At 38.5% G+C, this 16,141-nt stretch overlaps 2 protein-coding genes across 2 annotated transcripts; both read right to left on the reverse strand.

Annotated features, from left to right (window-relative positions):
* Positions 1–80: 80 nt before the first annotated feature.
* Positions 81–5,311, reverse strand: LOC114523729. Its single transcript, XM_028544746.1, has 13 exons — positions 5,186–5,311; positions 4,030–4,122; positions 3,679–3,717; positions 3,464–3,559; positions 3,066–3,104; positions 2,862–2,900; positions 2,680–2,736; positions 2,458–2,508; positions 2,263–2,322; positions 1,834–1,908; positions 1,380–1,487; positions 863–955; positions 81–677 (listed from the first exon to the last, which is right to left on the reverse strand). Exons 1-13 carry the CDS (start codon positions 5,277–5,279, stop codon positions 535–537), a joined length of 987 nt encoding a protein of 328 aa, XP_028400547.1. The 5' UTR covers positions 5,280–5,311; the 3' UTR covers positions 81–534.
* A 2,147-nt stretch (positions 5,312–7,458) lies between these two features.
* On the reverse strand, positions 7,459–15,841 carry LOC114523769 (TBCC domain-containing protein 1-like). Its single transcript, XM_028544799.1, has 20 exons — positions 15,838–15,841; positions 14,917–15,092; positions 14,494–14,555; positions 14,058–14,120; positions 13,883–13,980; positions 13,678–13,786; positions 13,313–13,373; positions 13,151–13,226; positions 12,949–13,051; positions 12,524–12,584; positions 12,252–12,402; positions 11,706–11,811; positions 11,580–11,628; positions 11,368–11,447; positions 11,110–11,232; positions 10,732–10,913; positions 10,338–10,429; positions 10,033–10,088; positions 9,847–9,940; positions 7,459–9,308 (listed from the first exon to the last, which is right to left on the reverse strand). Exons 1-20 carry the CDS (start codon positions 15,839–15,841, stop codon positions 9,237–9,239), a joined length of 1,818 nt encoding a protein of 605 aa, XP_028400600.1. The 3' UTR covers positions 7,459–9,236.
* Positions 15,842–16,141: the final 300 nt, after the last annotated feature.

A 16,141-nucleotide genomic window follows, 5' to 3' on the forward strand; every position in this document is an offset into this window, starting at 1 on the left:
GAAGAACAGTTTAGAACTGATAGAACTATCCAGTATAAATAAAGTTAGTTTAGTTTAGGTTTTCTCTTGAGTTATTGTGACACCGAATCAATAGAAGATGATCCTTACCGTACCTTTAGGAAGACTGAACTGATGTCCATTATAAAATTCATAGATTTTTTCCACTAGAAACATTCATAATATTTGAATATATTTTGCATTTCAGTAGTTCATACTGCAACGTGCATGCAAGCGATGGCTTTATTTGTTATTATATTGACACTGAACAAAGCTATTCGGTTAATGACGACAAACGTCTAATCTTCGGCAAAATAGCTCCAATTTTAGGATGTTTATAACTTTTATATATACCACGTTTAACTATATGTAGCCTATATAAAAACGAATTCTTCAATAACTAATACACTGCATAAGATATAAGATGAAAAAGAATATTATGTCTTATCTAGATTGTCCGAAACGGAATACTGTATACATAGGTAGAGCTGTCTTTCGTCCACAGTTGACATGCATGTCAGCGAGATCATGAGCAGATCATCGCTCGCTCGTGGAATAATCATAACAGGCCCCACAAGTTACCGGACACAAGCGTCTCGTTGCCAAAGTATTCTTTGAATGTGGATCGCAATCTCGGTAGATAACTGGTTTACGGCAGATTCTGGATTTGTCTCTGCACTCTGTCATAATAACAAATATTACGTGTTATTATGCAGTTTCGCAAACAGATCTTGTTCTCAACCGTTGCAAGAACAAGACATGTTTATCTATTTTTAGCCTAGTCCTAACAGGAAAAACCCTATAGTCAAACCTGCAATGAGCCCTAATATTGAAAACGATGATAAATACAATTAATAGGACATACTGGGGCAGCTCGACTTGAAGAAATCCAAGGCTTCTCTGCCGTCATAACAACAACCATACTTGTACGAGGAAGGACACAACATCTGCCGTGGAGCTGAAATTAAAAAATAGTGTACACGTGTCTTTCATCTCTGTGACTGAGGTTTGATTCCTGCAATATGCAGTTGTTTGATTATAATTTCACCTCAGTCACATGTGAGAAGAGTGCTTCCAGTTAACTTTGACTCTACCAAACATAGTGGTTAGTACATGTGTCTTTCATCTCTGTGTCTGAGGTTTGATTCCTGTAATATGCAGTTGTCTGAATCATAATTTCACCTCAGTCACATGTGAGAAGAGCGCTTCCAGTTTGACTCTATCAAACACAGTGTTTCTGTGTGTTTAGTATACACGAGTCTTTCATCTCTGGGAGTGCGGTCCTCTTCCGTGAGAAAAGTGCCTCCAGATTATCCAATATGCAGTTGCCCGACCAAAAGAAATACGTAGATATGGATAGTATTTCAAATTATGTCACTTACAACAGAATCCACACGTTTTCTTGCAGAATTTTCGTCCTAAATCCTCTTCACAGCATCCAATACTTTTCCAAAACGTGCAATACATCCCAGTATCTATGCATCCTTGATCTTGGAAATTAGATAAAAGTAGATTGAATGATTACAAGACTCATGTTTCTCTTTCTAACAACCTCCTAGAATTTAATATTTCCCACACTACTAACTCATTTCCAGTCTGCGATAACAGGGAAGAGATTGAATCTCGTTTACTCATCCATTTATTAGCAAATTGGAAGGTGTGAACATTTGCCTAAGGATGGATCCCGATATATTTCTCACTAATGTGCAATTGCATGTGAATACCAAGGGTGTTTACCCACAGACCAATATCTAGTTAGTTGTGTATAAACTCCATGCAAAATTAAAGCCACAAGTTTGTTGCTAAGCGTCACTCCAGGTGCCAAGCGTCACTTACAGCCTTGAGCAGATCCAGTGGTTGTTGGTGCTTGCGTTGACCGAGCACGGTATCTCTGTCGGTTATCACGTCTAACTGGAAAACGTTTACAAAATTAGCTCGGATCTATGCGCCATTACTTACGTATTTCATCTAGTTACACCATCTGTACAAGAAAAGAGCTGCATGGAAGAGCTATACGCTTTCCTTGGATATATGCTATGCGAATAACGGTCATCATTTGAAATTAATATAGATTACTGGCATTTTGAGAAAACATCATAGTCCTCATTACGTGTTGATATTTCCTCCCTTTTTAAAAACAAACATTTGGGAGAATTGTCTTTCATAATTTCGGCTTGCATAACGTGTAGTTTTCGAAATGGTAAGGGTAGATATATGTTTCCTAAATATCTATGTCTAAGGATGAACACACTTCTCATGACTTACTCGTATTTCGTGAAGGCCTGGAGTACTCGGTCGAACTTTTCTTTCTGTTCTTTCGTTTTTCTGCAAAACAGAGAGATGTTGAGAAGCGCACATGAGCTGAAATAAACCTGAATAAATCGATCGCTGTTTGCTCGCAAATAACCCCCTTGGCTCTGGCGTTTTTCGAAGTTGTTTAAGGTTGAAAATACAACTTACTTTGGTTTTTTTTTCGTCTTCTGTCCTGTCGATCAACGTAATTGGTTCTCGCTAAAAATGAACACAAAAATGTAAAACGTTTTCGCAGGCCATATTATGAGTGAGATGTTGGGTGATAAATACATTGTCTGTTGGGTGAATCGCGAGAATAATGAATGCGAGTTCACCTGCTTTTGAGCAATCGTCTGTTGGTGATATGCGAAGAAACATCTCATTACTTACCATCATCATAACGGCGCGCCGTTACCTGCACGGTTTCCTGGGGATGGACGTGATGCTCTGTTGTAAAAAGAATATGGAAACAATTCCATGTATTTCTAGCGGACTATTATACATGTGATAACTATGGGCTTGACGAAGCTCAAAGGGCACCAGGTTGATTAAATATAGGAAGTATTCATCACCTGAAGTTCCTACGCCATTTTGGGTGTTAATTCTTGGACCTATATTAATCAGGGTATTGATTAAAGCATTGGTAAATATCTCGAAAACGTTACCGCCGTTATGATGTAGTTCTTACACCGTTTGAAAAGACGTTGGACAACGTAGTTGGAATAATCTATTTTCATGCAAGGCTATCTTCTTTAGAAACGACAACAAATGCCTACCCTTCACGTAGTTTCGAGTATCTGTATACGTTTGCCAATCTGTTAAAATAAGACCAAAGGCTTGCATGGAGTATTGAGAGGGAAAAGGGTGCCCCGAGGAGGAAGGACAAGGAGGAATGGGGATGTTCTTATAGGAAACTGACGCGCCTGGAGAAGGAGGTCTTTGGGAGGGAAGGAAGAGCGCATCGTCTGGAGAGAGAGAGGGCAAGACAGGAGGTGGGGGGGGACGTCATACGTCAGTTATGAGCCTCCCCTAAGAAAACTAGCTTTGTTAATGACTAGTTAGCGATGACTGTCAGTAAACTACTTTGGGTAGTCAGCGCACTCTTGGCCTCCCTCAAGAGATTCTACTAAAATACTAAATGTTAAGTGGACATTAGGAATTTCAGGATTAATACCTGATCGCTGTATGTTTGACCTCCGCGGACTATTTTGGTATGAGCCTTCATACGTTGTCTGCCTCCTGTTTGGGTTATAACCACGACGACCGAATGCTAAAGAAATTCACTGGATTTTGCATAGAGGGACATATGATATTTTTATCATTTTTATGCATGGTATAATAACAAGCCGGGTAGCAAATATCAGTAATTAGTTTTAATTTTTATCTTACCATCAAGTAAGCGTTGAGATCTGTCTCTCAATCGAATCCCTAAATCAAGTCAGGTATAACCATGAATTAGAAATGCGCTCAGATCCAAACCTCAGACACAATCCACGTCAGCTTATTGTAGAATTCTACCTACACTGGACCACCACGTTTGAGATATCTTTCTCAGGTAGTTCAGACACAAACCACGACAGCTTATTGTAGAATACCACCTACACTGGACCACCACGTTTGAGATATCTTTCTCAGGTAGTTCAGACACAAACCACGACAGCTTATTGTAGAATACTACCTACACTGGACCACCATGTTTGAGATATCTTTCTCAGATCTATCGCTGCATGAAGAACTTACAATAATGCGGTTTTTCAACATCTTCGACATAAACAGGTGACTCATAATTGTCTCCTTTTAACTTCTGAAACTTGCTTTCTTCTGGAAAATAATCTGACAACAAAAATATTGAAGTATTCGAGAATTACGTAAATTGATGGTATCAAATGGCTTATTTCAGTTATCACGAGAGACGCGTGTGGCACAACCATTACGCCTATACTTGGTCACTGATAAGATTAACAATCCATCAGTACATATATAAACTATGCATATATCTCTACACATGGCAATAAAAAAGACAGACCAAGAATTAAATAAAATATTTTCGACTACAATTCAGTGTAGTTCAATGAAGTTGCCATTCAAAAGGCAAGCACTAGCTCGTAATGATATAATCAAAGGTAGAATACTAGATCTGATAACGACGAGCATGTCACTGCAATCTTTGCTAAGAATTATCGCACAACCAAACTAATTGCGGATGTCGTTATCTTGGAAACTGAAGATTTGAATTATTAGGAAATAAACAAGACACAATCTATTCCAAAGCAATTGCAATTGTCGAAGCATGCAATAAAGTCGAAATAACACCAGAATATCGTATCTTTTCTACTGAATTATTAAAATTCGGCTCTTTATTAAGACATTCGTCTCCTTGAATTGACATTGCAATAATAATAATAATAATGTATTTCTGACTGTAGCGCACAACCAAATGCTGTTCTGGGCGCTTCAATATTTGAGTATCGTCATACAATTAACAATTAAGCTTATGCATTGAAGCCAAGATGAAATTCTATATTTTTCTGGTAGGGTGGGGAAATTACGGCATGAACATGTTTGGCTCTTGAGAAAAGCGCAGGATTATATATCATTCCGTTTTTTATACTGCACGGTATTGACTAGATACTAACACTAAACAACTAAGCCACTTCTGTCACAACTAACTAAGAATACAATTGAGGACAGAAAACGTTGAATATGCCAGTTGATACACGGTTTTATAACCCGGATATCGATGACCATGAGATGAAATACAACCGGTTAACGTGCGCGTCCACTCCTCTAGGTGAATAGCGATTTTTGAAAGACGTGTTTTTTGAAAGACAATTTTTTGTGTTCTATAAGCGCTGTCACAACTTTAACGATCCAATACAAAAGTCTAGTTTCTTACCATCATAATAATAGTACTGGCATTGTACTGTAACCAATGTTCCAATAATAAACACGAATCTTCTCCAAGCGGCCATTTTAAAATCTTGTCTCATCGATGTTTACCACCAATCTGCCTCAACTTTTTTCGTTCATTGCGTTTTATATGCAAGGGGTGGATCAGCTCTTGATGGATGAATGACGGATCATAAAACACGCGCAGGCCGTCAAAGGTAATAATTTAATCTTTTTCAATGGTAAACTCCTGTTATCGGGAGATAAGAATATGCGAATAGATGCTCTGCAAATCACACCACAAGCAAAGAACCTGACAAAACAGTGGTAAAGGTCAACAATTGCCATCATACTCACCAGATTCTCTTCCGTGTAACTGCAATGTTTAAATTGAGGTATTCAGTAAGAGATATCACGCGAAGTTGACGAGTGTATTTATAGCTAATTTGCTCATGCCCATGCTGGCTCGGCGTTGGCTGGCTCCTTTTGTTGCAAAGGACACGAACTAGAAACCTTATTATTCGTATTTCCGCCCATTTTTTTATTAGTTGGAAATGATATGGTCCGGTGAGCTAGGTTAGGTTTGTATAGATAAGATACCTGAATCATCTGAAAAGAATATCTTAAACGTGGTGTCTAACCAACCTCAGAAAGTTATCTCAAACGACGTGGTGGTCCAGTGTAGGTAGTATTTGACAAAAAGCTGTCGTGGTTTGTGTCTGAATTACCTGAAAAAGATATCTCAAACGTGGTGGTCCAGTGTAGGAAGTATTCTACAATAAGCTGTCGTGGTTTGTGTCTGAACTACCAGAAAAAAATATCTCAAACGTGGTGGTCCAGTGTGGGTAGTATACAATAAGCTGTCGTGGTTTGTGTCTGAACTACCTGAAAAGGTATTTCCTAACATTGACACAACATGACTGAGAGTAATAATTAAGTTGTCTGGGTTTACTGACAGCTATGGAAATCATAGATCCCATTAAACAATTAGCGTCATTGCGATTATCATTACCTAAAGAGTTCCCTGCACGCCTTCAGAATGGGACATATTAATCTATATCAATGCTGGGATGGGTTTAAATCTCAAGTATTTGATTGGAATGTTAAAAGCAAATCTTTTGAAACACGCAACATGCAAAACGATTCCTAATCGAACAAGGGACTGAATCTACTTAGTTTTTGGATGAACGTTCGAAATGAGTGTTGTTAAAGCGAGAAAGTAAAATATATTTAAAATTTGTATTCAATTGGTGATATTTTAAATTTAACCCTCTGAACAAGCGACTAAACCAGATAGTTTCTTTCCTCTTAACTGTGAAATAGCCAATAAAGATATCTGTAATGAGGTAAACACGTCTTAGACTAATCCACTAGCGTTAAGTCAACGGTTATCCATCTGCATCTTGAGTTCTGAGAGCATGACCATTATCACATGCTGGTATTCATTAAGGGCGTTTAGTAGATGATCATTGGAGTTCCCGCTGGTTTTCGAAGCGTTTGACAAATTAAAGCAATTGGCAATGAAGTCTCGAATGAAACATTTTGCCGCAAATCGTCAGAAAATGCTGAATACGAGATGAAAAGTCGTCAAAACAGTCGATGGATTTCAACTTGACAATAGGTTGCGAAATTAACTTGTTGAGGTTGAGGCGGATTTTGATTTTTTTTACCATTTTAAATCGCTTTTTTTAGTCTGAGTCCCAGAGCAAGGATTCTTCAATAGCTCTCGACAAGATCCAACCCTAAAACCCTGTTTAGGTTACGGAGCACAACCGGGTTGGACTTCAATAACTGTTCAGAATGAGCATGAAACATAAGTGGTTCCTGACTGATGTAAAAAAATCCGTATTAAACTGAATTGAATACCACAAATTGCAAACAAAACAGCACAAAATTGTTTGAATTTTCAAGATATTTTTCAATTCAGTAATATTAATGAGTTATATACACGCTAATTATGCTAATTCTTTTTAAAGACCTTAGTCAGTGTTAAAGATCGCGCGTCGCGTATTTGGAAAATTTTTTGATTTTTTTTATGTCTACGACCTTCTTTTTTTATTCGGCTGATTTCTTTGCGAAACTATGGAATGGTCTCGATGATTCTCATGACGCCTTGTAGCGCATTGTAATTAAACTACGCGGGAATGTGTGATTATCGTGTTTGATCCACCGATCTGGAATCAGGAAGGGAGATAAAAAACTTTTCAAAAAACCTATTTTTTTATTATATAATAACACTCGAAATAAATTCCATATTTCCGCGCATCCATGTACCTTATTCTATACATATATGCCATTTATTATGCTATTCAAAAGAGCTCTGATAAATATGGTTGACATTGTTTATAGCACAACTATATCATTCTTTCTCAAGAAATGAAAAAATATATATTATGCAAATATCCCAACTTAATACGGCGATGACAATGTGAATAATGGGTTACTCCATTTAAATAGAAATATGTTTCTGTGAGTTACTAATTAAAGAAAGGTGTTAAAAAAACTCTGTATAGATCTTGGCTTTCCAGAAAAGGCAATCAATTTCAAGTGCCTTAAAAATACTTGCAGAAATTACTTTGTGGGCGATCAATAGTGCACAATAGCTGTTACGAAGTTACAGCAAATGCTCTGATGTAAAACCGCCTTCACCGATATATCCGAAACTCTACAACTCTTTTACATCATTCAAAAGGAGAAAATCGCATCAAAAATCGCAGGAAAGGTTTCAAGTGTAACAGACTTTGCGTATGTTTTGCGTCATTTAATCTTCATAATCTACACGCATTTGCCAAATCAGATATAACCCGTTACGTGGGTTTCAGCTCAACTCACATTAACAGACACGAGATAAAAATTATTTTAAGGCATCAGGTTTTGTGGAGAGAGAGATAAGGTTTGCACATTATCTCTCTGTGTTATGTTCGACAATTTACCGATAACGAGATAACGAGATATCGTTCTACGAAATTCCTGATAATAGTTCCTGATTTTTTCAAGTCTTGTTCTTGTGCGTGGCGCTATTTTAATAACGTATAAAGGTCAGAGACTCATATGCATGCACAAGGCTTAATTCTGTCGATTTTCATTAAAATGCCAGGAATTATTCACCGCACTTAAAGAATTCGGGGGGAAGACGGCTATATATAGCCGCATACAACAACCACCCCCTAACGTGCAACCACCCCCCACCCCTAACGAGCACACGTGGATCACACGCGCCATTGATGGTTGCTTTATATCTGCTGTCTGAAGCGTTCTAAAATTACTGGGCTTTGTCGAAAGCTATATTCATCGAGTTTAACTCCAAACGATATACCACGATGGTCGCAAATGTTGAATGTTTCACAGAGTTGTATATCAGTATATGAATGTTTTACTTTGTCGACTTAATCGCGTTTTTCTTAAATTAAAACTTAGTTCTGTATACATTGTTATTATTTATATCATAAATGTTAGTTGAACTGTACATTCGAAGTACATCTATACATCATATACATAAATTACAGAGTGCATATGCCTGTACACACGGTGAACTGATGTCATAAAAAGCGAGGATTCAAATCTCCTAAAGGCGCTGTTAAGGCCGTTTTCCACTTCAAGTGTATCGTAGCGAAACGTAGCGTATCTCATTGTTTTAAAGTCATTAGTTCTGGTCGAATACTTCGGAAACAAAGAAATACGCAACGTTACGTTACGACTGAAGTGGAAAACAGGTGCAATTTCCTCCTTTGCAACTTGCGATGCAGTTATAATTTTGAGGGAAGTTAATTTGTGAAGAGTGTTCGATATGATAAGAAAACGTCAGCAGATCGTAAGAAATGTTCATATTTGACAACTTTAGATGCCTCAGGAGTAGAATTGCATTGCAAGTTGCAAGGAAAGTTGCATAGTGCAACACCGCTTTAATTCAAATGAAAATATTCTGTACAAATTTTCTCAAGAGAAATACTACCTGATTCTTGGATGCGATAATCGTCAACATGACTTTTAATAAACTGGAATAATTTAGGTCGTACTTGGATGAAATAATGTCAAGGGTTAGAGGTTCGTACGCGCGGTTATCTTGAATATGAAGCGGAAGGAATCAGCCCTTCTAACTGGTGAGCATTTCCTGAGTCTGACAGCCATTCCTGGAAGAAATATTGAGAAATTATCATCAGATGATTGATCCTGGGATAGAAATCTGAATCGGTTAAGGCCCATTTACACTGTGCGATTTGTCTTATACGATTCGTATCCTGGCGTATGTGAACGTATGAACACACGTGCAAACGTGACACTTCAAATTCTACCCTCTTTTGCATTCGTCAGAATGATAATTCCATACAACTCGTGTAGTCTAAATAGGCATTCAGGCCTGATTTAAACTCTCAAAGTTCCTGAGTTCACAGTTGAAAATTTGCGTTGGTAAAACCCAGGTTCTAAATGTTTTGCAGCGAGTATTACGATGAGGCAACTCCGTGTTAGCCGGTGTTTTTGTTCCTTTAAATATTTTTACCAAATCCTTTAGGATTCTCCGTTTGAAAATGGCAACTGTCGCGGGAAATTTCACAGTGTTAACCTAAGTACTTGTACGTTTATATTCGTCTAAATATTGCGTGTGTAAGTAAAACGTTTGAACCATGGCTAGCTGGTGAAAAAAGCAGTAAAAAAGACAGAAAGACGAACCTGAAAGCGCTGTTGTACTGCGGCCTGTAATTGCTTTCGTTGTGGTTTTCCCAACTTCGACTCTCGCACAAACTGGTGCCAGTCATCGACCTGTCTGTAAGATCCAGTGAAGATCAAACAACACAAGGACAGTTAATAGACTGAACGGTGTATATTCTAATTAACTAAAAACAAACTGATTCTTACTTCTCCCGTAAGTGGATTGCCAGATCGTATGCTTCTGGTAGTGGCACAGGACATCTCTGGAAAGAAAATTTGCATTCGCCTCATTTGTGAAGTGAGACACTTCATTTTTAAATGCAAAACGACTGATCTTTTACAGTCATTGTAGCTTGTTAGGCGTATGAATTAGTTGTAAACAGTATCTTTGTATCAAGGTAAAAAATATTTAGTTCGCTTGTTGAATAAAACGATAGACTTGCTTTCTATTTAGAACTTATCCACCGTTTAAGCTGAACTCCGGGCTTGACACAACAGGCCCCAGCACTAACCTTTGTCTTACCCTTCATGTCGAAAGGGATAGAGAAGGTAAAAAATGTATTTGGATCCATTTCTTTAAATACGTGACTCTCATCATCGTGGCCTGCAAGTGCGAGGATCCACCGTGAAGTGATTTCATGACTACTTCTAGATATATTGTTCAGATGCCGGTTGTATATGAAAGCCGGATAGTGGTTTTTTCAATCGCTTCAAAATCGCCCCTTTTTTGTTATAACTTTGATTAAAGCTTAGTATTTCTAAATCAAGGATCCTCTTTAATAATTGTTGGTTCCAAAGATGAAATTTCATTGCTTTTCAAGTATTTTTAGAACGGTTGAAAAAACTGTTATCCGGTGGATAGCGCTATCCGACTTTCATACAACCGGTCCCAGTATATGAGCTTACCCAGAAGCAGAGGGTTATTCCATTCGTTGATTTTCGCCGTGAGACCGGACATTGTCATGTGACTCTCCAGCATCGGATAATGAGTGTAATATGGCGCGAATGTGAGGTTCTCGTTTCCAGTACCTCCGAACAACAGAGGACGTGTCATTGTACATACATGAAATATACAGTCACTGCAACCGCTGAGGAAATAAATAAACACTTTTCAAGGTAACTAAACTAACTTTATTTATACTGGATAGCTCTATCAGTTCTAAACTGTTCTTCCTAGAGGTCCAGTAAGGATCATCTCTTATTGATCCAGTGTCACCACAGGAGAAAACCTAAACTAAACAAAGTTGATTCATAGTGGAAAATTTTGCTGCGCCAAAGTTATACCTTACTGTTAGTCTGTTACACATGACAATCACGGTGACATTTTCGCAGCCAATGACGTTAACTGTCGTCCGCACAGTTCCCAGCACTATCGTTGAGTTATGACACTTCTCTAATGTCACTGACCTGAAGAAGAACTGCCTCCGTTTAAACTCGAGTTAAATCACGGGCAGTGGTTTAGGTGGGGGGGGGGGGAAGTTCCTGGAAAGTGGTCGAAATCAGTATTATAACGTTTGTTTGCGTCAATCTAGCAGAACTTACCAAACGGGAGCAAGAAGGTAAATATATGAATAATGACATCTGTGGACTTTGATGTTAACATCTATTAAGTGATCGCCCGCCTAAAAAACGATAATAGATAGCAGGTTTTTAACTCTTGTTTTAACCTTTCTGTATATATGTGTACCAAGTTGAAACTTTCGCAAATACTATGGACTACTGCATATTGATAGTTTCGAGAACAATACACGAACCTTTCCAACAGTTTGTTTACAAATCTGATACATTATTACCAGGCGATTCCTGTGAGACAAGAAGTGACATTAGCATTTCCTAGAGAGACATTGCTACACTGATGAATATGCATGGGATGCAGTTACCTGGGTGGGGCATATCTCGTATTCTTTATAATCCGTCCACCCACTGTTCCACCCTGAGCATTCAACCTTGAGCTTTCTTCCTCTAGACTTTGACTCAAGTCTAAAACTGATCAGAGAGTGAAGCAGTTATTAGCTGTGGTGCACGTCACTAACAAACAGATGATTGATGATCAATCACCCATAAAAGCACCAACCAGTGAACTAACCAAGCAAGTAGGTACCCAGTTAATCAACCAACCATGTTACCAGTTAATTGACCAACCAACAGGGTAACCAACTTATGAACTAATCAAGCAGGTAGCCAGCTAACTGACCAACTAACCCGGTAACCCAACCATTGACCAGGCAACCTGGTAGCCCACCAACCAATCAGGTATCCCACTAACCAATAAAACTATTTAATCAACTAGCTATTTAACCAACCAACCAGGTAGTCCCACCCATCGACCAGGTACCCTGGTAGCCCACCAACTAATCAGGTAACCCAATAATTGACCATCCAACAAGGTTTCCCGGCAGTATTTCCCATCCTAATCTACCACTTACTGTCAGTCTTCCCATGACCATTGCTATCATGATTTGAACTTCGCGCTTTCAAACCATTAGAAATCAAACAGGCAGACACCCCAAAAGGACTCACACCCAGGTTGGATCGGATCCAGCCTTTTAAATACCGAAATGACCATGTTCTTGAAAGCTAAGAGCAAAGAGAGAAGTGCATCAGGGCACAGCATAAAACACAACAAAAGGTCGATGCAAAAAACCAACTACAACCAGCACTGTTGTTTGTGTGGTTGGTTAAACCAGTATTCATCTACCTTGGAGTAACCATCGCCATTGGAAGAGATCACAGCGAGTTCCCTGAAGTCAGTAACAGACCTGAATGTAAAATAATTTAGTGCCTTGAAATGTGCTTGAATAGCAATATTCCAAGTGATATGAAATGATAAAAAAAGACTGTTACTAGTTGTCAAATAAAAGAAATAATACATTAAACAGGTTTCTATTTTGAGAACTCATTGCATGATAGCTGATTGGCTAAAATGGTTACTTTAGTATTTCACTCTCCCTAAACTAGATTTTTTTACTAAGCAGTGGAAATTAAACAGCTAGTTTCTTGGGTGGACTAAAATCTCTTGTTAATTACTCTGAGCATCCAATAGCATCCAAGTGATGCCTAAGATCTCCATTTACAGCAAGTATATATAAATACGGTATGGCATCTAAATCAACTTCAAATCACCTTTTATCTACAGATCCAGCAATTAAGAATCCCAAGGCATGCACAGCTTCATCTGTTAATGTAGGGTCGCTACCAACGCCTCCGAGACTTGAGGAATATGAGTCTAAATAATGAATAAAAAGCAATTGTTACAAGATGAGATGAATGAAATTAGTCAGACTTTTCATGTAGACGAAACTCTGTTGTTATTAGAATTACCAACCTGGTTCGGTGACCAGCTCTAAAATATCTTCCAAATGATTCAACACAAACATCAGCTGACCGTGTTCATCAAGACTCTGAAGTCAAAATCACAATATATCATTTGACACTGAGATGACAATTTCTTGTTTTATTAACCAATGAAAATTTGACCTAAACGAACCTTGGATCCAATCATTCCCTTACGTTCTAAGTCGACGGGCGACCTGTTTTTTGTTGGCCATCTGTGTTAGCGTTAAGGAGTTTGGAATACATTCACTAGTGGAGTTGGACACTTGGACTACTAATGGGTGACACTTGGGTGCAAGTGAGATGGACTTGTGGGGTGGGATGAGTTTCAGTTGTGTGATGGAGTATAAGTTAATTGGGGTTGCTAGGTTTGAATACAAGTTAGGGTTGAATATAAGTTTGCATTTTAGGGAACTAAGATACGAGTTAGAATTGTGAGACATTCCACAAGTGTCTCGGTTGAATGTGCAAAGTGGTAATACCCAGAAAAAAAAAGGGCAAAGGAATTATAAAGGATACTCTTCCCCACCCACTAGGCTTTCTCTAAGCGAAATTTTATGAACTTGTTGAATGTAGAGAAACAATGTAAACTGAACCATATCAACTGATATGTCTGCCTTCATGTGTTCTAGAGATAAAAATTTTCCAAAAGTTAAGAGGATGAACAGTATTACAATCAAGCAAGCACAGTGTATTCAGATATACAGCAATCACTAACACATACCTATCTCATGTTCAGTTGTACATTTAGCAATTGCTTCCTTCCATTCTAGTTGAGTTGTACGGCTTTCTTCCGAGACCATGTCAAACGTCGCAAAATACCTTAACATAAAAATCATAAAGATATATCCATGGTGTTCTGTTGACGGTTAAGATAACGACCAATAAATATTGCCTACATCCATGCCAGTTCTTCGGAAATCTTGAACTTATCGCAGGCAACATGTTTCCACACTGGATAACTGAAACATTAAAAAACTATTAAACAAAATGTGACTGCAACCATTAAAGTTGATGGAAAGTGGAAGGTAAAGGAAAGGTGATGTTTAGAAACTGTTGATAAAGAATCTCTTCTCTATTGATATTATTTATATACTATTATAAGTATAGGGATCAGGTATACGCCCATGTTCTCTACATTAATTCAGGCGTTATATCTTTAGGCAACGCAGAGGTGCAGCTGCCTGGAGTGGGGTGGCTTCCCTGGCTGCCAGAGAGGTGGGGACCATTTAAGCAAGTTAAAAAACGGTTAGGAATACGCCCTTAAAAACTGGTTTCAGGAGTTGTAACTTGTAAATGTACTCATATAACATTAGATATTGTTTCAATGCGTACCTTAATCTAGGGTATCCAACATCACCCTTAGATTTAGCATAGGTGTTTAGTTTTTGCAAGTTCTAGATAAAAAAAAAGTGTGTTTCATGTTGATCAAGTGAAAGTTATCAATCCATTATTGCTCTTTCAGTTTTGAGAAATCAAAATTACAGTTTATATCTTTGACATTAGTGACGCTGACGCACTGACACTGACATATCATTTTTAGATTTGTCAACAACAACTAATGCTTGTAACTCGCTTATAAAACATTCACGACAAAATACAACGGTTGAAAATATTACTTTACTACTTCAACCAAAACTTTTTATAATCTACAAAATTGAAAGTAATATTTAACGTGGCGTCTGTCATTTTCAAACCTCATTGTCATTGACTACCCCTAATTTCCAAACATTTTGTACAGTAAAAAATCCCACTAACCGATAACGTAAGCTTGGCTGGAGGTGGCATTTGGATTGTACTGACATCGAATGGTTCCGATCGCACCCATAGCCTCACGTTCATCATCAGAACAAGGACAAAAGCGACCAAAAGGCGAACCAAAACAAAATATTTTTTTAACCTTCGGCCGCCATTTTGTCGCGGATGCAGGAAAACTGGTGAACATTAAACGCGGGGGGGGGACTTCCACATGGTCTGTCGAAAAGCGAATCTGAGATGTAACACGAATATATGACCATGGTTGTATATTTGCCATTTTCCGGCGAGTATATGACCATGGTCGTATATTTGCCATTTTCCGGCGAGTATATGACCATGGTCGTATATTTGCCATTTTCCGGCGAGTATATGACCATGGTCGTATATTTGCCATTTTCCGGCGAGTATATGACCATGGTCGTATATTTGCCATTTTCCGGCGAGTATATGACCATGGTCGTATATTTGCCATTTTCCGGCGAGTATATGACCATGGTCGTATATTTGCCATTTTCCGGCGAATATGACCATGGTTGTATATTTGCTATTTTCCAGCGAGTATATGACCATGGTCGTATTTGCCGGAAAATGGCAAATACGACCATGGTCATATTCGCCGGAAAATGGCAAATACGACCATGGTCATATTCGCCGGAAAATGGCAAATACGACCATGGTCATATTCGCCGGAAAATGGCAAATACGACCATGGTCATATTCGCTGGAAAATGGCAAATACAACCATGGTCATATTCGCGGGAAAATGGCGAATACGACCATGGTCATATTCGCGGGAAAATGGCGAATACGACCATGGTCATATTTGCCAGAAAATGGTAAATACGACCATGGTCATATTCGCGGGAAAATGGCAAATACGACCATGGTCATATTCGCCGGAAAATGGCGTTACCCCATAACCCATGATGAATAACATCTGCATCGTTCCAAAAAAGTTCAAATTGGTTGCTCTGGAAAAATGTTTGCATCTTCCCTATAACTCACAATTGAAAATACGGAAGTGCTCCATAATCAATGATCAAACACCATACTTCCTTTCTTTGTCAATCGAAAATACACAAAAATTCCTGTCGGAAGTTCAAGTGCTCCTCGCCCCACGGAGTTCGTTGCGTTGTGGGGCGGTTGCCCCTGCGGCCAACCTCCGAGATCGTTTCGGTGAGCTGCGTGGGGACAGCGTGTGGAGTTTGTAGTTGTTGAGTCCAAA

This window comes from Dendronephthya gigantea, unplaced genomic scaffold (genome assembly GCF_004324835.1).
Source record: "Dendronephthya gigantea isolate DGI-Jeju-01 unplaced genomic scaffold, DenGig_1.0 000028F, whole genome shotgun sequence".
Lineage (NCBI taxonomy): Eukaryota > Metazoa > Cnidaria > Anthozoa > Malacalcyonacea > Nephtheidae > Dendronephthya > Dendronephthya gigantea.